Source organism: Brassica rapa, chromosome A02, assembly GCF_000309985.2.
Source record: "Brassica rapa cultivar Chiifu-401-42 chromosome A02, CAAS_Brap_v3.01, whole genome shotgun sequence".
NCBI lineage: Eukaryota > Viridiplantae > Streptophyta > Magnoliopsida > Brassicales > Brassicaceae > Brassica > Brassica rapa.
Genome location: NC_024796.2, coordinates 3,060,305 through 3,082,281, shown reverse-complemented (window position 1 = coordinate 3,082,281; position 21,977 = coordinate 3,060,305). Strand labels below are relative to the sequence as shown.

The window sequence follows — 21,977 nt, the reverse complement described above, 5'->3', positions numbered from 1 at the left end:
TGAGCATGTTTGTTTCTTCAAGAAGATTATTATTACTCAACTTTTCTCTCTTCTCTTCCTTCTTATTCCTCATCAAAGCTCCTCTTTAGCTTCATCCCCTCTCACTTTCTCCTCTCTCTTTTTGAGATATAGAGAGAGAAAATAGAGAAAAAAAGAATCAAATCTTTCAGACACCCTTTTGACTTCTTAGCTCAAAGAATCTCTCTCTTTTATTTTACCCTTAGAGAAATCATTTAAAATTCCTAAGCATCACCCTCACGAGAAAGAAACAAAAGAAAAGTCATCACCTATCATCATCACCACCATCAGGAGCAGCAGCTATATCAAGAGAGGTTTCTAAAAGCTTGTTTAATTATGTCCATGGAAGGAGTATTTCTAGAGAAACCAAAATCAAACACAACTACCACTCTCCCTGATCTATCTCTCAACATCAGTCTCCCAGATACTCATCATCATCTTCGTCACAATGAACTTTCAAGAAGATCATCCCAAACCGACAACAACAGATCATCAAACTTGGAACTCTCCTTGTCTCATCATAATAACCCTAGTTCGAGTCCAAGCTCAAGAATCCTCCATTGTCCCGATCCAAGAAACCTTAATCTTTCTCATCATCAGCATTACAACAACTCTATTCTTAATGGTAGAAGTCTTCACCAAAGGGTAGATGAATCCGATATTAATAATATCCACCGTCCGATTAGAGGCATCCCGGTCTATCACAACCGTTCATTCCCATTTCATCAACAAACGTCTCATTCGTCTTCTCTTGGAGGAGGAGACTTGGATTCAAGCTCAATCTTAAACTCATCTTCCGGCTATAACAACGCTTACCGATCATTACAATCTTCCCCGAGGTTAAAAGGTGTTCCTGTGCATCATCATAATCACTATGGAGTCGTTGGATCTTCAGATTCTTCTTCTCCTCATCATCATCATCACCATCATGGGATGATCAGATCAAGATTCTTGCCTAAGATGCCGACAAAGCGGAGCATGAGAGCTCCGAGGATGCGTTGGACCAGTAGTCTCCACGCGCGGTTTGTTCACGCCGTTGAGCTACTAGGCGGCCATGAAAGTACACACCCATTTTGCATTATAATCTCATTCTCAAGGTCTTTCCTTATTTTATTCTAAGAGTTGAAATATTTTCTTGTTCTTTTTCTTGTTGTGAAAATATATATAGGAGCAACTCCAAAGTCGGTTCTTGAGCTCATGGATGTAAAGGACTTAACTCTAGCTCATGTGAAGAGCCATTTGCAGGTAAGTCTACAGTCCATTAGAAATTAAATTAAACAAAATAAAAGATGTTTTCGTGCACATAAAAGGGTCAAACATTGTTTACTAATTTTGTTTTTTTCTCTCATCTTCTTATTGGTTCCTTTCCTCTATTATGAGTCTAGTCAAGTTAGTTCTTTACCAATTAAGACTCTCTAATTAGGGATATTTCATAGTTTTTTCATCACCATCATGTCTCTCTCTCTCCTCCTTTCCGTTGCACAAGAAATTAGATCTTTGTGTGTATATATATCTTCAGAGCAATGAATAGTGTTAAGAGTCTTCAAAGCTTGTCCCCAGCTCTAATGTCTTATTTTTATTTCTTGTTGTCTTTGCTTCCATTTTACTCATTTTCTTGGAGAGATGGCACAGTTTTCAAGAAATTGAAGCAGCTGAATGAATTTATAGAGAGAAATTTGAGAGTGTCTATAGGTTTTTTTTGGTCAAAGAGTACCTATAGCTTAAAGAGACTGAAACCTTTCAGAGAATTGGTAAGCAAACTGAGAACTGAGATGATAGAATTTCTTTATTTTAAAATAAATCAGGAAGAGGGGACAAAAGTAGTCATCATTACTCAATGATAATAAGTACGATCTTTCAATTACTCAACCTTCTCGCAGACACCAGCCTCGTGTTTTTATAATTATATTTAAATAATTAAATGTACAACACTAGTTCCAAGACAAACCCAGAAAACCACACATTTGTATTTTCTTAATTATACATAAAGCTCATATGTATCTGCATATATGTCTCCAGTTTTGTCAGCTGTATCATATATTGAAAATAATCTACTATAGTTTATCTTCTTTTTTTTTTTTTGTAACTGATCTACTATAGTTTATCAGGATCACCTGTCCAATTATTTGTTTTTGTATCCTTAGTTATAATTTATTGATTTATTCTTTTCTTTTTTCTTGCAAACTTTATACTTTTCTTGTCAAGATCTTTTTTTTTATAGTTTATCAGCATTTCCCCCTTATTTTTTACTTGCAGATGTATCGAACTGTTAAGACCACTAACAAGCCTGCTGCTTCATCAGGTACGTATTATAGCCTTTTCAGCTTTATATATGCTAAAGAGATGCATGTCACATGGTTTATAACAACCAAAAAACATACCGTAAAGCTTATGATTCGCCACCAAAATTTAATCTGATTTTTAGGTTCACTATATATATATATATAATATAATCACTATAAGTATTTATTGATCATAATAATTATAATCAATTAAATTTAAGTTAGAATTTGAATATGTTTTTCTATATTTGTATATATATTATAATTTACCTTGACGTATACGCATTACCATTATTTTGACTATTCGGTTCTACAGTACTATTTAATTCCATATACTATTTTATTTTCCCAAAAATAATTGAAAAGCAAACCCTAAGAACTGGCGAAGCTCAAGGTTTTTATATTTACTAGGGCCGGCGTCCGCGCTGCGCGCGGATTACATGTTTAATAAAAATCAGGTGAATTAAAATTGTGTGTTTTTTGGTTTCTGAAATGATAAGTTAAGTTTTGTTTTTTTATACAGGGGAGAAGTTCGAAACGGTGATCATTTTTTTAAAAAAAACAACTGTAAGTATGAATAATAAATAGTTTTGAGGAATTCGATATTTGAATGAGAAAATAATCTTTGTGTGTGACAATTTAATTGATGTAGGAAGTGGTAACGTAAATGTTTTAAAAGTTGACTGGTGGTGTTTGCTATGAGGCTTAGGATAGCAGTTTATTCCTCTTTTAGAAGCGTTGAATGATATCAATTTCGTTGTTAAAGTAGAAGCGCGTTCCAGGTGTTGCTGTGAGTGATAGTTTTTCTGAAAAAGGCAAATATTTGTTAGCATTTAGTTTTTTGTAAAGTTTATGTTTAGTTTATTACCTTCATGTATCCGTGGAATGATACTTGTGATGATTACGACTTGTTTTTTCCTTGTTGATATGCGATTTAACTCTCTGAAATTAGATGCCTCCTTGTCCCATAAAGTTAGACGTACCAATTTCGATCTACAAATAATTATTGTATTAGATTTTGTTTAGTTGTAAACCAATTATTACTTAATAAAAAGTTTGTACCTGTCTAAACGTAATCCAATGATGATTTTTGAATCTGTGTAGTGGTTATATAAATCACTTCCTTGGATGAGGCAAATGCGGCCAACAACATCTGTAGGAATAATTTGGTTGTTTGGAAAAAAATTAGGATTTATTTTTGTGTGAGAGAGTTTTTGTTTTTTTTTTACCTGGTAGGAAGTTGGTTTCACTTGCTAAGCTGATCAACTGGGTGTAGCGTTGTGGCCGGAATATGTATGAAGGAATCGGTGCAATGTTTTCTTGAATCAGTGTAATTGTTGTTGTTTCTTTGATATTGATTATGTATGGTTGATCGGTAAGCCTGTAACGTTGGTTATTGGGGAGGAGATTAAAATATCTAATGTGATAAATTTTTCCTTCTTCGAAGCGTTGGTACATTGTGTCAGACGTAGAAATAGGTACCTTCCCCTCCATTTTTTGTTCCTGTTTAGTGGTTAGAAGCAATCATTTGAAATATAGTTGGAATAATTAAAAATATGAATTTTAGACAAACCTGGATGTCAAGACATATGAAAGTTGTCCCTAGGAAAGCATCTTTATTTTTGTGATTTGTGATGGGCCAGACCCTAAGGATCCTAACGATTATTGGATGAGGTTCGAGGGTGTTGTCCTAATTGCTTTGATCTTGTGGTGCATGTGCTACATAGATAAGAATGAGAATTAGTATTTTTTTGGCAATTTTGTTTAATTTTTTTTTTTTGAAGTGAACATAGTTAGGGTGTGTTTTTTTTAAGTATTGTCATGTTTTTTTTTAAAGTTTAAGTAGGCCGGGCCATAATTATAGGTGGTAGTAGTAAATTTGTTGGGTGGGTTTGATAGTAGAATTTAGTTTTTTATAGAAATTTACAGGGACTGTGTGTGAAATGAGGGGGTTTTGTTATCTTGGGCGTACTATTTTAAGATCAAAGGGAACTTAGGCGGTTTGCACATTGTTATAGAAAACAGCTGAAATAAAAAATTGTCTGAAATAATAGAAAATGCAAAAGAAAATAGTTTGAAAGTTGAAATAAGTAATGGGATGGGCTGGAAAATTTTTTAATCTGGCCCAACAGCAAAGAGACGGAGACAGCAATTTCGTGAGCGAAACCGGTTAACGGGCTGGGCTGCAATTACGATTTGTTGGTCTGGGTTACCAGTGACATGGCAGAATGAATGGCTGAGAATATTTTGCCTATGTGGCATCCTTTATAACATCTAAAATTAGTAGCTTTTATATAGTGGGATTTCGATTAGAACCCTAAGTTAAGTGGTCATATTTAACGCAAACCAAACAAACAATCATCTCCGTTCTACAATACTATCAAATGAACACACTATAAATAAGTATTTACCCATTAAAACGCCAGTAAATAAAATCCGAATAAGTTATTCGTACACTGAAATGATGATCAATTATTTTATATCCATATGGATTTTGTATTTTCTGTATACACAAAATATTTCTTTTTTAATCTTAATATATGGCACAATTTCCAAGTTTTTTATTACTTTTTGGAGGCAATATTAGATTTTAGTCAAGCCAAAAGGTGGAAATTATTTAAACAAAAGCAATTTCGTAAACGCATTCTCTTTTGCCAAACAGTATATATTTTCATTAGTTTTAAACAAGAACTCTTTGGGTAAAAACAATTGAGATGAAACTTTGATTAAAAAGTTCAAAATTAATTTTCAGATGGGTCAGGAGAAGAAGAAATGGGCATAAATGGAAATGAAGTGCATCATCAATCATCGGCAAATCAAAGGGAAAAATCTGACGATTCTTCTCATCAAGAAATTGACTTTCCTTCCACACAACCTCGTTGGGGCAACTCTTCACGGTACGTTTATACGTCTTATAATCTTGTTATACATATCCAGACATGTATCAACGTGAATTTCTACTAGTTAGTGAGATTGACGAAATTAAATAATAGGGTTACAGTTCTCGTACCTAATTGGTCCTACTTCCTACCAAGTTCATATAACAATTATTTGGTTTATCCCCAAATACATATCTTCACCTAATATAAATAGCTCTTGGATACTTCCTTTTTTTTTTAACTTTTAATTGAATTAATTAAAGTGGTGGTTGTTTGTTACACCGAGATGAAATTGTTAGGATTTTATGTCTGATAATATAACAAAGCGTGTCGATTTTTAAAAATGATTTGGTTTGGGTCGTTATGGATCATATAAATAATAAAAGACCTTTCGCGTCATATGTATGACATGGAATGGATTGTGGGATAGTCGTAACATGTTAAATACGTTACGCATGACTACCATTTTTCTAATATAAATCGAGTAAAGTTGTTTACCATTATTTAACTGGTTAAAATTTATCCATGCATTAATGAATAGAGAGACATGGCGATCAAGTAGTAATTGCTCAAGCGACATAGATACAATGGCCAGGACTTCATCAACACCAATGATCTCTCACCATCAAAGATCCATCCTTCTAAATCAGGTTCTAATAATAATTCTTATGTAAACATCATACATATAAATGTATAGATATAGTTTTCTCAGGTCGTCATAAAAATTATAATTAAAGTTAGCTCGCAGGAGCAAAAGTCGAACGATCAAGTAAAGAGGTGTGGAGATCTTAGTTGTAACAATCCAAGTTTGGAGTTCACGTTAGGAAGACCCGATTGGCACAATACATGACTTTCTTGATTTGAAATATATATATATATATATATATATGAACTTGGAACATGCATGTATGCAGTTATATCGTTGTGACGATAAGTTTCTCAGCGGAAAAGTTGAAGTACACGTAAAGAGAGAGCCAAATAAGTGAATCACTTCAAAGAAGTGAATCACTACAAAGAAGTGAGAAAATTTGGAGTTTTTTTTTTCTCAAGTTCCATTGATGATTTGACTACGAAGTGGCTTATCTATATATGAATTTTTGTTTCGGTTTCCTGAGGATGATCTGGTGAGATCATAAGTTATATATAATTGGAAGTTTGGATTCTTTTTTGTTTGGAAAGAAAGCTTCTTGGTGGGTCAGAGGGTTTCTTTCTAGTGTTTCTTTTGGGTCAAAGGTTTCTTTCTAGTCTATATTTGTTTTTTTTTGTCATCATATTTGGGTTTCTAGAGCTGAAATGTAGACAGAGAGAGAGACTGAGTTGAATTTTCATAATGTATATATTATTCATTATTCTTAAGTACATTAAACACAAATGTAATGCATACACAGATCCAAAGTCATAATCCAAACGTAGACATTGATTCAAATTTCAAAAGCGACTCTTATGGTTCTCTGCTTCTTCGCAACAAAGAAACGTTTATATAAAAACATTCCACTAACAACACGCTCAACCAAAACTCTGTATAATCATCCGACCCTCAGCTGGATGATTCGATGTTAACCTCTCGATATTTGTGTTGATGACGACTGAAAGTGTTACCTCCCATCACTGAAAGCGATTGCTTCACCAGCCCCAGGCTTCCTCTTGCTCCCAACCACACAGCATAGAAAAACCCAATCCAACCTGTTATCCATACCAAATATCGTTACAGTTCACCAATACCTACAAAAGGAAACAGCGTATATTACCTGAAGCAAATAAAACAGAAACAACCGCTGATATTGTAACGGTAGAGACGACGAAAGCAGCAACGGACAAGGCTCCGATGTAAATACCAGCCAAGGAGAGAAAGAAGAGAGCCAAGAATCCACCCGCAGCAGCAAGCGAAACCAAAAGAGATATTATGATTGCATTAAATGTCGCAGCTACAAAGAAGAGCGCGAACACAACCAGTGCCATTGTCGTAACAAGACCTATTGTTCCCACCTGCAACAAACAAAATTATTACCAAAAAAAAAAAAAAATTGATTTAAATCAATGGGTCCAATAAAGTTCCAAATTTTTTCATCAATGGTAACAGTTACATAACCAAAACTAACAATGACACATAATGAGGAGAATCAAATCAAATTTAAAAAAAAAAACATTTACAGTGATGACAAGGAGTGCACGAAGGTAACTGCCTCGACGAGTCCATTGGAGAATCTCACGTGAAGTTTTCTTAGAAGCTTCTCGAAGCTTCGGGCCATTTTCTGCGAAGGAGTTTCTTATTCGTTGAAGCAGAGGAGAAGAGGAGGCGTAACCGGTTTTGGAATCGGGAAACAGAATCGAACCGATCGTGATGCAAACCAAGGAGTAGAGACTCTCCGAACCATCCTCCTCATCAACCTTCACAGAGTCTGTTTTGCGGCGACCATTCATCGTCTTCTCTCCGTTGACGGTTTCTCCGGCGCCATCGCCATCGCCACCGACGGCGTCGGCGTAGGACTTGTTCTCTGTTTCGTCGTGATCTTGCGACATGTCTCAGATTGATTTTAGAAACTAATCAGTTGTTTTGTTTCGATCTGATTTAGGATTTGGAGTGTAATGTGAAAGAAGAAAAAAACGTGGAGATTTTAACAGATTATGACGGACAAGAAGATGAGAACAGCTGTTCTAGTTTATGTCGGAAGAAGTCGGCCACGTGTAGTACCACTACCGACATGGCATTAAACCCGTAATAACCGGACTAATTTATTATTAAGTGCGTCTCCTCAACGCGCTACACATGCAAGTGGTCCTTCTCTTATTTTTTTATATGGGCTTGTAAGGCTTTCGTTATGGCCCATTAAGTTCTAACCAGACAAAACTAAAATAATCAAACTCCAGCTTGCAATTTTCAAGAAATTGTTAGGCAATAATTAAATGGAGGATTATTGATTAAGTAGGTGTTTAGACCTACTTTCTAAACGTTTGGACTGATTTTTCTAAAAAGTGGTTAAAAAATATATTTCGTTTAGATCTGATTTTCTTCTTATACGGACGTTTGTCTAGACATCATCTACATTGATTTATAAAAACTACTACAGCATATTGCTTAGGGAAAAACTTATAGACATTCAGTCTTTGCTCAATGCTTTGAATGAATGATTAATGTTTGTTGCATCTTTGTGAACATACCAAATTGCTAGTAGTACTAGCAAATTCATGTTTATGATTCTACAAGACTGAATCAAACAAGAACCGGAAGAAAAATATATTATCATCATAAAAATTAACAAGATGTGTTTCATCAGTCAAGGTATACATTATTGAAAGTCTCACTAAAAAAAATCATGATTATAATTAGATTAAAAATAAAAAAATAAACATGATGATAATTCCCTGAGACATGATAAAATGAACCTAACCTCAACAAGATAGATTCATTGGCTCAACTTTTAACCGCTAGAATTAACCTCACTCCAAAGCTGAACCCACTTAACCATAGTAGCATCAGCAGCCTGAGTAAAAGCAGGATCACCCGAACCCAACTGCTCTTTCACCGCTTTAGCAACCTCAACCACACAATCTTCAACCGTAACCGCACTCTCAGGCAACTTCAAAGACTCAAAAAACGGAACACTCTTCTCCATCAGCTTCATCCCTTCCCACTTCTTCCTCACACTCTCAACCGCATCTCCTCTCTCGTTCCTCCACACATAAGGCAGCCCGGTCTTCACACCATACCCCAAATGATCAACTACATGTTTCAAACACATCCCGCACCACACATCCTCAAGCGTCTCCCATCTCACTCTCCCTTTGAGTAGATGGAGACGTCGAAGCCTTGTGGGATGTTGAGGTCTTCCTTGAGGTCGGGGTCTTTGACGATGATGAGATGGAATCCGGAAAAGAAGGGTCTCCAGGTGTTTAAGAAGGGTGTGAGGTCAGCGTTAAGAGCGCCGATGACGATGTCAACCTCGTTCTTGTTATCTCGTCCAAAGACATCTTATAATAGAGAGAGGGAAAAGAAGAAGGCTTTCGTGATGGACCTGACTCGAGTTTTGGAGAGAATGCAGTAGATTCCTAGGCTTTCTTCTTCTTCTTTTTCTTTCAGAGGGGTAAACACGAATCAGTGGGTATGCATGCATTTTGGTTTATCACGTTTTTGTTGAATTGGTCCAATACGTTTCGCGCATTTGCTGCGATCGTGCTTTAAGATGCGTTAAAGTGTCAAAAGTCTCGTCTCTAATCAATCCTAAACGCAAAACCCGAGTCTAACCGATCGATATGACGTTGGTTATTAGTTTTTGACTACCAGGTTTTGGGTTTGGTTTGAACCGGGGTTGAAGTAAGTCTACTATATTCTCTTTCTTTTTTTTTTACAGTCTACTATTATATGAAGTTCGTTTCTAGAGATTTGTGTATTGTAATGGTCTTAGCATAAACAGTACACTGCGAGCCGATTAAATTTAAGATAGTCAATAATTATTGTGATGGCTAGCTTAGCTGTAAACTTGTACTATGCTACTATACACACATAATTAAAGGTTCAACAATATGTGTTTTTTCTGTCCTCCAACTATCTTCATTCATGATAATCGATCAATTAATAATGGTATCAAAGTTGAATAAATGCCCAAAAATATACAGAGAAACAAAAAATACAGAAAAGAAGGCCTTGCATCATAACATTTGGTAATAATAGTCTCCAAAAGAAAATGTTACATATTTTTATAATAGATTGCTTTGATTCCAAGGGGATGTAACATGTAATGGACATTTTAATCATTTAAGTCATCATTATACATACATTATAGAGTTCTTGAGTATTCATTATAAACTCCAGCTAAAGTTAACCTATTTCTCTACAGGATTTTGTAAAAAAACATAATGAGAAGAAAGCTTTTGCTTTTGCGATGGAAAAACGTAAAAAGAGTGTGCAATCGTCAACTAAATTAGGATGAGATTATGGGAACTGTATTGATGCTTAAAGAGGCTTATGTATATAACACAATCTACGTAGTTTTCGATATCAGCAATTTTTATCATTTACAGTTTACAAACTCTTTTATCTTTGGATTTTGCTATAAAAAGGTATAGATTGGGGTATATGAGAAACTTAATTACAAACAAAATTTTAGTCATTTTCAGAGTCACATTTCAATTCTTATGTAATGCATATATAGATATCACAATTCACCATATTATAGTTTTCAAACTGTCAAATATAGTGCAAGTGCTACGTCACTAAAGAGAACAGTCTACCAAACAGTAGTTGAGCTCAGTGCAAAAGAGAAAAGAATCAACAAACTAAAGCTATCACTTTCTTCTCTAGCGAACTACAATTTCATATGCACACGTAAACATCATTGTAACTTCACAACAAAGTCAGAAGAACACATAACACGACCACCACCAAATTATATTCTAACAAAGCTTACATACAAAACAAAAACGAATTAATTACACTAAAACATTTGGTGGGTTGTCATTTTCATAGTACATATACGTTACACACATATATTCTTGTATATAAATATAAGTATAGTAAAAGGCAAGGCTTCGCAGAAAATGAGAGATAGAATGGAGAGACTTGTGGTGCTTCCTTTCTCCGTCGGATGTATCTCCGACTCAAGTGTTGCCGTTTTATCTCCTCTCTCTAAGCCGCATCACCATCACTCTCCTCAAGGTTCGATCTCTTGTATATGTACATAATACATATATTTGTGTGTACATATTGAAAATCATGTATCTTCGGTGCGTTCTCTTGATGTGCTTTCAAAAGGGATTCATGACCAAGAAGAGGAAGAAAACATGAAGAATGTATTCAAGTTCCTTGCTGTTTCTAAACCGGATATATCTACCGGTATTAACCGGCTTTTCAAGAGCTTCAAAACCATTTCTCAACACTTTGGTATGCTAATCTAATAATTTCCACTTATCTATATTTCACGCAATAATAATGGTACCTTATACGTAGTGTCAAAAGTACATGTATAAACTTTGGATATTAATAATGTAGCTTACAAAGAAGAAGAAGAAGAGAGTGAAGATGGAGGAATGGAGATAGGCGTTCCTACAAACGTAAAACATGTATCGCATATCGGTTGGGAAAGCGGTTTAACCGCGGTTGCAGGTCCAGGTAAAGGATGGGAAGATTTCATACCGCCGGAGCTGCTTGCAGCCGCCGCCGCCGCTACAAAACAAGACGTCGTTAATCCTCTTCTTCATCACACTTTATAATTTATCATATGTTTTGTACAAGGATCTAGACATATTTCGATACATATGATGAATATCTGATATATGATGATGATACATTATATGATACGCCGTATATATATATATCTTGTTACTAGGTGTCTTGCCCGCATAAGCGGGCTTAATCGTTTTACAAATATTTATAGTTTATTTTTTATTAATTCAAAAACCAGTATAATAACTTATTATTTATGTTTTCAAAAAAATTAATTCGAACATATATATATATATGACAAAAATCTAATTAAATATATATGTTTAATTAAAATTTATTAAAGATAACATTGACTTTAACCACTGAATTTATTATAATTGTTTTATAGTTTATTTTTAAATTTTATAATTGAAAAATATGTTTTAAGATAACAACACAATATTTAAGAATTATCTTATTTTTTAAAAGTTAATATTATTAATAAAAATTCGTTTTTGATTATATAATTAATTATATATAAAATTCATTAAGGGTATTATAAATATTAACTTCTCTAACTTTTAACGTGAGAGCTCGATTCTAAAAATTTACTTCGCAAATAATAATATAGATTACTGAAGTATATATAGTGGTTATATATATTTTGTGGATACGGTTTTCATTTTGTATAAACTAATTATATGAATATTTTAGTATATTTAAGTAGAATACAATCATTAGTTATAGGATAAAATCACACAGATCATCATTATTTTTGTTTTGCAATTTTACTATTGTTATTTATGACACTAAGGATGATTTAAAATTCTTTAAAATCAACTATTCCTTCCTCGATTTTATTGATATTTTAAGAAAATAAATTATTTCAGAAAGATACTTTTTTATACTTTTATGTGTTTTTATCAATTAATAATGATTAGTTCTAATTTTTTTTTAAAAATAATTGTATTATTGATTTTTTATTGGTTTAGAATTACAAAAATAAATAATCAAAAATTTGTACATTTACAACTAAATTAATAAGTTATATAATTATGTGAATTTTTTTAAATATGTACTATTTTAAAATGGAAGGAGTAATTTTTTTAGATTCTACCAAATTCCTCTTAGCTAAACCGTTGATTCCTAAACCAACAATGACTTGTGGGGGCCTTAATCGAATCTGCGGAAAACAAGTTAACAGAAAGAAAAAAAAAACTAAAAATTGACTTTCTCACAGTCAAATAGATTCGTGGGAATTTGTTAAACAGCGACTACAGAACAGCGTAGGATCTGACACGTGTCATAATCTGGAAGATAACAGAGAAAACAAACATTCCCTGATTAAAAATCCAAAACAAAACCTCACAGAGGGGATCATCCAATCCAACGAAGAACTAATAATGGCGGCGGTTTGTCTTGTTGCTTGCTTTCTCGTATTGTCTCTGTCTCCCAATTAACGACTCTTTTTTTTGGTTTCGGCGATTCGGAGACGTGTAATTGAGATGGGTTTACATTTACTAATGGAGGATGATGATGATGATCATAACGAGGTTTTGATTCCGCCGAAGAATTTCTGGAAGGTGGAAGACGGAATATACCGGTCTGGGTTTCCTCAGCTCGAGAATTTCGGTTTCTTATCAACTCTCAATCTTAAATCCATCATGTAAAGATTCTCTCTTTGATTCTGATTCTCCTTTGAGCATTAAAAAAAAAGAATCTTTGACTCTGCCCATCGTTTTCCTTGTTTTATTTTCCTTAAAACACTTTTATTTAATTACAAAACATGTTTCTTTGTTGTGTTTTTTTTTTACTCTTCTGGAAAACAGCTACTTGTGTCCTGAACCATACCCTGAGGAGAATCTCAAGTCTCTCGAGTCCAACAACATCAGGCTTTTCCATTTCGGTATCCATGGCAAAACGGTAATGATTAAACCGTTTTATTAAACCATTTTATCATATTAAATGTCTGTACTCTGTTTGTTGGCTTTGTTATCTTCTTGATTTGCATAAGCAGGAGCACTTATACAATTGCTTGTTTCTGTTTTATTTATTTATTATTTGAGTCTTGTGCTGGCTTTTATATTATGCCTTTGGTTTTCTGAGTTTGGTATTGTTTTTTTACGCGCCATAGGATCCTCCAACTCCTATGCCAAAGGATACAGTCTTGAGTGCTCTTAGAGTACTTGTTGGTAAGGATTCAGAAAGAGAGACCCTTTCATGTTTTGTATTATCTTCTCTTGTGGCTTATTCATTAGTTCCTTCTCTTTGTTTGCCTACAGATGTTAGAAACCATCCAGTTCTCATCCACTGTAAGCAAGGAAAGGTAACCAAACAAAAACCCCTTCTCCAAGTTTCATAAGCTTTGGGGTTGAGGTATAATGGCGTTTCTGTATTTTGTTGCAGCATAGGACAGGTTGTCTTGTGGGATGCTTGAGGAAAGTGCAGAACTGGTGCTTATCATCTGTTCTTGAGGAATACCAGAAGTGTGCCGGTTTGAAGTGGAGACAAAGAGATTTAAGGTTCATAGAAGAGTTCGATGTGCTCGGATTAAGGCAGTGTCTGTACAGCATAATCTATCAGTACAATGGTTATGGTCTCAAGAGGAGAAAGCTGATGTATCAAGAAGAGAATGTTGTCCAAGAACAGCATAAACCTCAAGCCACCAAAGGGTGAAAAGAAGCTTGAAATCGGATTTGATACTTCTCTTTCTAGATATTGATTCTTTACATTTGTCTTAATGGTGATGATGATGATGATGATTCTTTGGAGTTTAGGTAGTTGTTAAAACCTTAAGACAACAGAGATTTGATTTGGTTCTTTTTTTAACAGCCAGAGAAAGTTACAGATGGATTCTTAAGAAAATAACAACACATGTCGCTTTTGTTTTGTTAATTATGATGATTCAATAAGTCAACAGAAAACTTTAAGACACTCTCTTTCACTTAACATTACGTTATATAAACTAGAAAGATGTTGTTTTTACAAGGTGGTTGCTCTTGTTTCTCCATCGTCATTGTCTAATGCTAGCCTAAACTTAAGAATCTTGTGGATCTTGGCAACAGGTTCGACAGTCTTGTGTGGTTTCCCGTTTTCGGCTGGTGCAACTTCTGAAAACAAATGTTCAAATACATGTTTCTTTTTAAGGGCCACAGACAATATGATCTTTAGAATGTTTTGAGAGGAAGAGTGAGTGAGCATTACCCTTATCAGAGAAAGCTAGACATGTACCAATTGTCTCCAAGTATTCTCCAACCTTTTATTTGGAAACAAACCAAAAGAAGAATAAGAAGTAGAGATCAAATCTAAAAGCGAATTAATGATTGGAAGTTCAAGACTAACCAGCTTGATTTTCCCATCAATGGTCAATATGGGATTCAAAGTATCCAAACCCTGTATAGCATTATGGAAACCAAGACAAAACAACTTATTATATAATAATATATATATCCCCTAAGACAAAAGAAGTTCATAAGTAAATAAGAGAGTTTGAAAGTAACTGATAGAGTATAAGGAGCGTCTGGTGGGATGTCAATGTGTCTGGAAACATCATCAAGATCCATCAGCACATATTCCTCCTCCTCTTCCTCCTCTTTACTCACCTTCACCGATTCATCATTCATCTCTCAATCTAATCAACCCCAAAATTAGATCTTTAATCTCCAAACATATGAGAATCAAAAGACTATTCTAATTCTCCAAATCTATCACTTGAAAAAAAAAAAAAAAAAAAAAAGCTTATGTTGAGAATGGGCTCTCAACTTTCACCTTGAATCTGTCGAGCAATTACGAAAACTTTAAGCGACGAGGGAATTGGAGAACAAGTAAGATTCCTCGTGCTATGTCGCGTCGCGTCAATCGGCTCTCCGGCTTCTTCGAGTAAGCTTGACCTCTTGCGAGACACATTGACGAATAGAGAGAGACTATTTAGCATAAAAGCCCATATAAAAGCCTTGAAGCCTAGTTTAATAGTTAGCCTAACGATAGGCCCATCATAGCCCAAAAGATAAAAGCGATAATAGGCCCATCAATAATTTAGAGATGTTCATCCAATGGAGTGTTTTTCCAGCCAAAAGCCAAAAGAATAGCAACTAATCAAAATGAAAACCAAAGTATTGGAAACAAAAGCTGTATCCCATTGATTCTGATTTTTCTCAAGTCTTCCAAATATCAGATAATAATAAATATGTAATCTTACTCCATTTTCAGTTAGATTCGATTCAGAAAAATAAAGCAGCACATGTGGATCCTAAAGCTGCACAAATCACAATGAGAACTAGATTCTCTCTTTTCCATTTTTTAATGAAAATAAATCTAAGAACGCATCTACGTTGTACTCCAGATGCTTTGAAAGCTTAAAAAAGAAGCAAAATCAAGTCCCGGCCATTAAAAGACAAAAAACACAAACGATATGTTTCTAACCAAACTTTTCAGACATCATTCAAAACAATGTGCTAACTAATCTCCTGTTTGGTTTTAACATGATCGTCGCTAAAACTTTCTTTCTTCCTCGAATTCCTCGCAGATTTCACCAAAAAGAATTGGTTTAAGCTAACATTTTGATCAGAACCAAAGCCAGAGGATAGAATTTGCAGATAATGAAAATATTAAGAACCATAAGTTAGAAACACAACTTTTATAAGAAAATATCATCATCATCAGAGATCAGGCTCTCAGTTAATTCTTATATGATAGCATCATTGCTATATTCCCACATCAACAACTTCAAGATGACATCCTTTTTATTACAATAATTTCATCAATACAAACACAATCACTTCTTGAGGCTTCCTCTGATTCCAGGTTTCGGTTTGGACGATTCAGGAGCAGCAAGAGCCTCGTGGAGATTCTTCGGCTCCTCGTAAGGCAGCTTAGGATGCTTAGACTCGTGATGGATCTGCATCGTCTTCAGATCCGGCGCCGTGATCTTGCAGTGCGGACACTCGTACTTCGCGTGACCTCCTTTCTCCTTACCGGTCCTGTCCGCGAGCCCCGCTTTGCCTCCGCCTCTGTTGGTCAACGCTGCGTCGGCTTTCGCCTGGAGCTCCTTCGCCGTGTGCTTCTTCGGCTTCGCCTTTCCCGTCATCGTCGATTGGCGGATACGAGAGGATCAAAAGGGGGTGGGGGAGATGGTGACCCTAACCCTGGTTTGTTTGATTTTGGAGAGACGAGGATTTGGGGGCGACGGGGGATCGATGCGAGATTATTTATCCTCGTTTAAAAGTATTAAAAATAATAAAATTAAAAATATTTTGTTTTGTTTTGTTTTGTCAAAGGTCTTTGTCGAGTGCAGTAAGGGGTCCACGTTAAGACTTTTGCCCATATTCGTTTAATAATTTCTTCTTTCAATTATAACAATGATAATGAATTTTTTGTTAGAACACGATTATCGAGAGTTTTTAAGATAGAGTTTTTAATGGAATATAAAAATCTTTTTTTTAATTAAAAAAAATTAAATATCGGTTCTTAAAATTCTTATTTAAAAAACAAATTCATATATTCCGCTAAGAACTTCACCTCAAAAATCCCCAATAATCATGCTCTTACAATAGAATATTTTAAAAATATATAATAGATCCGAATTCCGTAAAATCACTATTGGAATTAAGATCAAAATCCTTTCGAAATCCACTTTTCAGATCAGATTGGAACGGATCCCAGATCAGAACAGATCCCGGATCGAACAATAGATATCGGAATTTAAATTCTAGGCATGCACAATACACAATACTATTACTTTTTTGATAATATCACAATACATTCTTTAGTAAAAATTATTGGACTCTTATAATTAATTAACTAGGGATATTAACTATATCTACTATCAAATTGCATGGGTTAAAATTTTAAAAAAATATCTGCAACTTATGAAAAATCTAAACTAATCTATAGATGCAGCTCACATATACATTTTTCGTATATTTGAATGGCCGTACAGTAAGTAATAAATTCGTATCCACTGACTATACGATAGAGTATTTTCAGTTCAGTATGATCATCATATGGGCAATTGACAAAAACTACACTAAAGCAATAGTATCAGATTACAAAATATCACTATACCTTGCCTAGAAAAAAAGTTAGTCTACTAAATATTTACTATGTAGTAATTATCATATATTTTTGTTTATACATACATGAAATTAACATAGGTTATTCATGAAAACAAAGTCGCTGACAATACAACTAAAATCCAGATCCAACACTTTTGGATAAAGTAATATACCGATGTGGTTTCTATTATTCGTTCGTGCTCATCTCTTCCGGTACATTCAGTATGATCTCATTGAAACAACGTGGCAGTATTCAAGAACACGAGCCAACACGTTTCATTTTCTCATGCAGATGAAAGAAAAACTAATAATTTAGTAAACAGCGACGTTTGTCTATTTCATGTCGTTAAGAGAAACAGTGAGAATCTTGATTCTTGAATCCCTCAAAACACAAATTGTGAGAAAACCAAACAATGGAAGAAGCAGACATAGAACTCAAGATTCCTGACCCGTTACGAGCCGATTGGTTCATGATTCTTGTCGACATCCAAGCCGATCTCATCTACAACGCACTCGTGGTCTTAACCTCACCACTCTTCCTCATCTACCGCTCATACCGCCGCGCAGCAGCTGCCATCTCCGTAGCAGAAAATACGGTTAAACGTGCTCCATCAAGGATCAAGGGTGGTGCCGCGAGGGTTGTTAGGAGGACGTGGTTTGGTGTAATGGGCGCATGCCACGTGTCGGCGATAATGGTGGCGGCTATGATTTTGGCGGTTGTGTTAGGTGTCGGGATTGTGAGTTTGTATGTAGAAAAGCCTGTGGTTGTGAGAGAAAGATTGTTTTTCGATTACACTGAAGATAACCCAAGTGCGGTTTTTAGTTTGGGCAAGAAGAAGAGACCGTTTGGTGTTCCCCTTGGACATAAGGTTCATGTCTCTTTAGTTCTCTGGATGCCTGAATCTGATCTCAACCGACGAATCGGATTATTTCAGGTACATGTAAATTATAACTAGTAACCAAGAACGGTTCAGAAAGCAATCCACCAAGTGATTGATTATATTAAGAACTTTTTAGTAATTATTGAGAGTATAGTTTATAAGAAATTTTAGCATTATTTGAAATTTTTACTAATAAACATTTTGAGAAAGTATACTACTTTATAATAATTATCTTTAAAGGTAAAACTTCATATTAACAAATGATTTTAGTAACTTATGATTGACTATAATGAACAATGACTAATATTTTAGATATACGATTAGCTTCATAAAATTATCTTCACCAACTATATTATAAAATTCATAAATTTTTAATATAAATTATATCATATACATATAATATTAGATTAAAACATAAAAAAGTTCATTGCTAAAAATTTGATTAGAGCATTTAAAATATTAGACCGGCATAAGCAGTATGTTTTATGTAAACACGCTTACTGTTTCTTGTATGTTCCATGGACAGTTGAAAGTAGAGCTTCTATCACTGAAAGGCGAGATAATAGCAAGATCAAGCCAACCTTGCATGTTACGGTTCAGAAGCCAACCCATAAGACTTGCACGAACATTCGTGATGAGTGTTCCACTTGTTGCCGGAATAGCAAACGAAGCACAAACAATGAGAATAGATGCGTTAATGCACCAAGAGAAAGGGACAAGAACAAAAACCGTGAGGGTGACTCTGATTCCACGTGCACAGACTCGGTTATTGCCTCAGTTATATGAAGCTGAGATTGTCATAAATTCAAAACCTCCATGGACTAAACGAATGGCTTATAATTGGAAATGGACTCTTTGCGTCTGGACTTCAATGTATCTTTTTGTCCCTATCCTAATCGCTCTTCTATGGTGTTTTAGACCGTTCTTGTTCCCTTACGTTACTTCAAGAACCGTTGTGGAAGACCAAAACACAGAGATCAGAGTAGTCCAAGAGGAAGTAGCGGGAAGAAGATTGAGGGAAAGAAGAAACAAGCCTCGTCGACGAACCACGACACAGGAAATTTATATATTGTAATAAAATTATTTGTGTGTGTGTGTGTTTTCTCTGCAGAATCAAATTCTGCTCTGTAATAAACCGCTAATAACAAGAACTATAGATAGTAGTAAAATTGACCAAACGTTGAGAAATTTTGTTAAGACTATTGGTTGGGTTTCATCTTCATACTTTAGTTTTTTATTTTTTTTTAAATCTCTAAATTTTACTAATATTGTTGTAGCTTTATTTTTAAAAGTTAAAGCGTACATTAAATTTCTATTAATGTTTACCAATCATGCTTTAACTTTATTTTTAGAATTATACTTTAAGTTATAGCAAAAAAAAATAAAACAAATTTTATCTTATATATTTTAGAAATAAATGGTAGAATCTGTAAAAAATAAAAAATTTATCTATAATATAAACTTAATTAGATAACCATAATAAACATTTATAAATATTCATTTAATTTTGGGTGATTTTTAATTATTGAAATATTTACAATAGCATAAATATTAGTTACATATCATATTTTAAATAACAATAAACTTTGATAATTTATAAAAAAATAATATAAATTATTTTAATTGATAAAATAATATTTTATATATACATCACATATTTACATATTTTATTTTAAATTATCAGATGACAAAAAAAAAAAAAAATTTAAATTATCTAAAACATGTAGCTTAAAACGATAACAAATTGAACTATACCAAAAATCTCTAGAAAAAAAGTCTACACTAATAAGTTCACAGCTACAACCGATGTATCCACAACTACAATTTTAAAGCTAAATTTTTAAAGTGACAGTCAAACCAATCATCACTATTTGGGAAAAATAAACAAGTTAAATTGTTAAAAATTAGTAATTTGAAATTTGTTTCTCATATACAAATCTTTTAAAGTCGTTCAAATTACTAATCCAATTTAAAGCATCCAAAGTCCTATTTAAAACAATATAGAATTACATGTCAAACATAAAACCATAAATAAACCGTAAAGGCAATGTTTTGAAAACCAGACACGACATTGACTCGGCATTGTAAATGGATCAATGGTCAGACCGGTCCAACCGAGCTTTAAATTTTAATTTAATTTTAGATTAACTAGCTATATATATAATTATAAAATACTGTTGTATAAAATTGTATATCATTGTTAGAATCTATATATCTATCTAAATAAATTATTTATCATTATATTTTATATTATTTTAAATGTTTTATTTATTTTTATATCATAAACAATATAATTTTTTTATGATTTTTTTTAAAAGTTTCTAGTTTTTAATATTTTTAACTTAAATTTGAGAAAATCAGGTTTTAATATTGAACCGAGTCACCGATTTTAGCGAACTTTACCCGTTTTTGAGCGGGTTTGCCAGTTCAACTCAAATCTAGTTTTTAGTACAACCCGAAAATGGTTAGAAGACCGAGTCACGGTCCGACAGCCAGTCCGGTCTGTTTTCTAAAACACTGTTTAAGTGAATAAAAAATTGATAGAGAAATACCCTATTATACAAAAAGGATTTCAAAGAGAAAAATGACTAAACTAGCATTTATTAAATGGTTTAAAACAAATATACACCTTAGATTAATTTGTCTAAAATTAGGGTTTAGTTTTAAAGTGGTAAAGTGTTTGGAGATTAAGATTTAGGATCTAGATTTTAGGATTTATGTATAAAATAATAAATTCTAATATATTTTTTAAAAAATATCTATTTAAATTAAATGTATTATTCTTTAAAAGTAACTTAATCTTCTTACTCTTTAATGAAATCTATTTAATAATTTTTGTCTTTGAACTATTTAGTTATAGAAAAACTTATTTTGTGGTGTTTTAGAAGATTTTCCCTTTTGATATTACATAAAAAGTTCCATAAAAGCAAAGGATTTCAAAAATAAGAGTTCAAAATATATATTTACAGCTTAATTAGCGGTTAATGCCATCAATGCAAATCTAGTTTACTTTTTTGTTTTATCTTGAGCATCAAGCTGAGATTTTCCTTTTAATAAAATCTTAAATAAAAAATCAGTTTCATATATGTTGAAGATCCTTCTCTTTCCTTTTTTACACGAAACAAGTGTATATATACTTTGTATATATAAAGCATCCTCAGTGTGCAGTTTTTCTAAAGCGTTGAGAAGATAAAAAACATGGTCAACTCAAAATTCGTTCTTTTGGCTTTCATAGCTCTGTCTCTTTTTCTTTCCGGTTAGTATTTCATAAACTCCATTTGAGACGAAAAGGCATTTTACAAAATCCTCTTTATAAAATAACATTTACATTAACAAGAAATCGGTGTATGGTTACACTTAACAAAACCATTTGTGTATGTTTGTTTTCTGTAGGTGCTGAAACAAGAGATACTGTGTGGTCTGGCTCTAAATTATCTTCATTTTGTTGCGTCAGTCAGCCTCAATTAGGACCTTGTGATACAAAACAACAGAATGATAGATGTGAGAAGCTGTGCATCCGTGGTTGTAGCCTAAACAAAGGCGGCGGCTGTCAACCTGTTCCTACTGGTTCTGTTTGTTCATGTTACTGTTAAACTAGCGTCATGAAAAATTATGCACTTTTTTCTTTGATTATTTATTAATAAAACATATTCTTTTGTTATGCTCCATTCAGTGCCGTGGCTAGAGTATAAGGGGCCCAAGGAATAATAATCAAATTTGATTGT

The 21,977-nt window shown here is 33.6% G+C and overlaps 7 protein-coding genes and 1 long non-coding RNA gene across 14 annotated transcripts; 4 read left to right on the top strand and 4 right to left on the bottom strand.

Annotated features, from left to right (window-relative positions):
* Window positions 1-5: 5 nt before the first annotated feature.
* On the top strand, window positions 6-6,528 carry LOC103851049 (transcription repressor KAN1). Of its 2 annotated transcripts, none has more exons than XM_009127872.3 (6): window positions 6-1,078; window positions 1,187-1,263; window positions 2,275-2,320; window positions 5,053-5,197; window positions 5,721-5,829; window positions 5,917-6,528. In XM_009127872.3, the coding sequence occupies exons 1-6, from the start codon at window positions 355-357 to the stop codon at window positions 5,950-5,952; spliced, it is 1,137 nt and encodes a 378-aa protein (XP_009126120.1). In that variant the 5' UTR covers window positions 6-354; the 3' UTR covers window positions 5,953-6,528. The 2 variants fall into 2 exon arrangements, with proteins under 2 accessions (XP_009126120.1, XP_009126119.1); XM_009127871.3 differs by having other exon boundaries at window positions 8-1,078; window positions 5,928-6,528.
* LOC103851048 lies at window positions 2,775-5,044 on the bottom strand. Its single transcript, XR_004455639.1, has 2 exons — window positions 3,363-5,044; window positions 2,775-3,293 (listed from the first exon to the last, which is right to left on the bottom strand). It is a non-coding gene; the product is annotated as an uncharacterized LOC103851048 (long non-coding RNA).
* LOC103851050 lies at window positions 6,497-8,088 on the bottom strand. The gene is made up of 3 exons (XM_009127874.3): window positions 7,331-8,088; window positions 6,928-7,165; window positions 6,497-6,862 (listed from the first exon to the last, which is right to left on the bottom strand). Exons 1-3 carry the CDS (start codon window positions 7,697-7,699, stop codon window positions 6,717-6,719), a joined length of 753 nt encoding a protein of 250 aa, XP_009126122.1. The 5' UTR covers window positions 7,700-8,088; the 3' UTR covers window positions 6,497-6,716.
* Window positions 8,089-10,024: 1,936 nt separating this feature from the next.
* Window positions 10,025-11,486, top strand: LOC103851052 (CRIB domain-containing protein RIC4). The gene is made up of 3 exons (XM_009127875.3): window positions 10,025-10,832; window positions 10,929-11,057; window positions 11,166-11,486. Exons 1-3 carry the CDS (start codon window positions 10,715-10,717, stop codon window positions 11,384-11,386), a joined length of 468 nt encoding a protein of 155 aa, XP_009126123.1. The 5' UTR covers window positions 10,025-10,714; the 3' UTR covers window positions 11,387-11,486.
* A 580-nt stretch (window positions 11,487-12,066) lies between these two features.
* Window positions 12,067-16,550, bottom strand: LOC103851046 (protein METHYLENE BLUE SENSITIVITY 2). 2 transcript variants are annotated; one of them, XM_009127868.3, is made up of 2 exons: window positions 16,096-16,550; window positions 12,067-12,087 (listed from the first exon to the last, which is right to left on the bottom strand). In XM_009127868.3, exons 1-2 carry the CDS (start codon window positions 16,402-16,404, stop codon window positions 12,085-12,087), a joined length of 312 nt encoding a protein of 103 aa, XP_009126116.1. In that variant the 5' UTR covers window positions 16,405-16,550; the 3' UTR covers window positions 12,067-12,084. The 2 variants fall into 2 exon arrangements, with proteins under 2 accessions (XP_009126116.1, XP_009126117.1); XM_009127869.3 differs by lacking the exon at window positions 12,067-12,087 and having other exon boundaries at window positions 15,900-16,548.
* LOC103851044 (tyrosine-protein phosphatase DSP5) lies at window positions 12,262-14,149 on the top strand. Of its 2 annotated transcripts, XM_009127866.3 has the most exons (5): window positions 12,286-12,984; window positions 13,148-13,241; window positions 13,453-13,510; window positions 13,601-13,644; window positions 13,725-14,149. In XM_009127866.3, the coding sequence occupies exons 1-5, from the start codon at window positions 12,824-12,826 to the stop codon at window positions 13,992-13,994; spliced, it is 627 nt and encodes a 208-aa protein (XP_009126114.1). In that variant the 5' UTR covers window positions 12,286-12,823; the 3' UTR covers window positions 13,995-14,149. The 2 variants fall into 2 exon arrangements, with proteins under 2 accessions (XP_033141686.1, XP_009126114.1); XM_033285795.1 differs by having other exon boundaries at window positions 12,262-12,984; window positions 13,453-13,644.
* LOC103851045 lies at window positions 14,124-15,330 on the bottom strand. 4 transcript variants are annotated; one of them, XM_033285797.1, is made up of 5 exons: window positions 15,080-15,330; window positions 14,819-14,972; window positions 14,661-14,711; window positions 14,523-14,574; window positions 14,124-14,428 (listed from the first exon to the last, which is right to left on the bottom strand). In XM_033285797.1, exons 2-5 carry the CDS (start codon window positions 14,939-14,941, stop codon window positions 14,301-14,303), a joined length of 354 nt encoding a protein of 117 aa, XP_033141688.1. In that variant the 5' UTR covers window positions 14,942-14,972; window positions 15,080-15,330; the 3' UTR covers window positions 14,124-14,300. The 4 variants fall into 4 exon arrangements, with proteins under 4 accessions (XP_033141688.1, XP_033141689.1, XP_009126115.1 ...); XM_033285798.1 differs by having other exon boundaries at window positions 14,819-14,949; window positions 15,087-15,329; XM_009127867.3 differs by having other exon boundaries at window positions 14,819-14,949; window positions 15,080-15,325.
* Window positions 16,551-17,769: 1,219 nt separating the features above from the next.
* Window positions 17,770-21,918, top strand: LOC103851043 (seipin-1; the record flags this gene model as incomplete). Its single annotated transcript, XM_009127865.3, is given in 3 exon segments — window positions 17,770-18,306; window positions 18,779-21,508; window positions 21,646-21,918. Coding segments are annotated over 2 exon segments (1,086 nt in total), but the record flags the coding sequence as incomplete, so codon positions are not given.
* Between the last annotated feature and the right edge of the window lie 59 nt (window positions 21,919-21,977).

Coding starts and splice junctions, on each gene's coding strand:
- LOC103851052 (XM_009127875.3), top strand. CDS start 10,715: ATGAGAGATAGAATGGAGAGACTTGTGGTGCTTCCTTTCTCCGTCGGA. Junction 10,833..10,928: donor TCACCATCACTCTCCTCAAG/GTTCGATCTCTT, acceptor TGCTTTCAAAAG/GGATTCATGACCAAGAAGAG. Junction 11,058..11,165: donor AACCATTTCTCAACACTTTG/GTATGCTAATCT, acceptor TTAATAATGTAG/CTTACAAAGAAGAAGAAGAA.
- LOC103851049 (XM_009127871.3), top strand. CDS start 355: ATGTCCATGGAAGGAGTATTTCTAGAGAAACCAAAATCAAACACAACT. Junction 1,079..1,186: donor GCTACTAGGCGGCCATGAAA/GTACACACCCAT, acceptor AAATATATATAG/GAGCAACTCCAAAGTCGGTT. Junction 1,264..2,274: donor ATGTGAAGAGCCATTTGCAG/GTAAGTCTACAG, acceptor TTTTACTTGCAG/ATGTATCGAACTGTTAAGAC.
- LOC103851045 (XM_033285797.1), bottom strand. CDS start 14,941: ATGAATGATGAATCGGTGAAGGTGAGTAAAGAGGAGGAAGAGGAGGAG. Junction 14,575..14,660: donor TTGATGGGAAAATCAAGCTG/GTTAGTCTTGAA, acceptor TCCAAATAAAAG/GTTGGAGAATACTTGGAGAC. Junction 14,429..14,522: donor TCTAGCTTTCTCTGATAAGG/GTAATGCTCACT, acceptor ATTTGTTTTCAG/AAGTTGCACCAGCCGAAAAC.
- LOC103851046 (XM_009127868.3), bottom strand. CDS start 16,404: ATGACGGGAAAGGCGAAGCCGAAGAAGCACACGGCGAAGGAGCTCCAG.
- LOC103851050 (XM_009127874.3), bottom strand. CDS start 7,699: ATGTCGCAAGATCACGACGAAACAGAGAACAAGTCCTACGCCGACGCC. Junction 7,166..7,330: donor GTGCACTCCTTGTCATCACT/GTAAATGTTTTT, acceptor TGTTTGTTGCAG/GTGGGAACAATAGGTCTTGT. Junction 6,863..6,927: donor TTCTGTTTTATTTGCTTCAG/GTAATATACGCT, acceptor TATGGATAACAG/GTTGGATTGGGTTTTTCTAT.
- LOC103851044 (XM_033285795.1), top strand. CDS start 12,824: ATGGGTTTACATTTACTAATGGAGGATGATGATGATGATCATAACGAG. Junction 12,985..13,147: donor CTCAATCTTAAATCCATCAT/GTAAAGATTCTC, acceptor TCTGGAAAACAG/CTACTTGTGTCCTGAACCAT. Junction 13,242..13,452: donor TCGGTATCCATGGCAAAACG/GTAATGATTAAA, acceptor TACGCGCCATAG/GATCCTCCAACTCCTATGCC.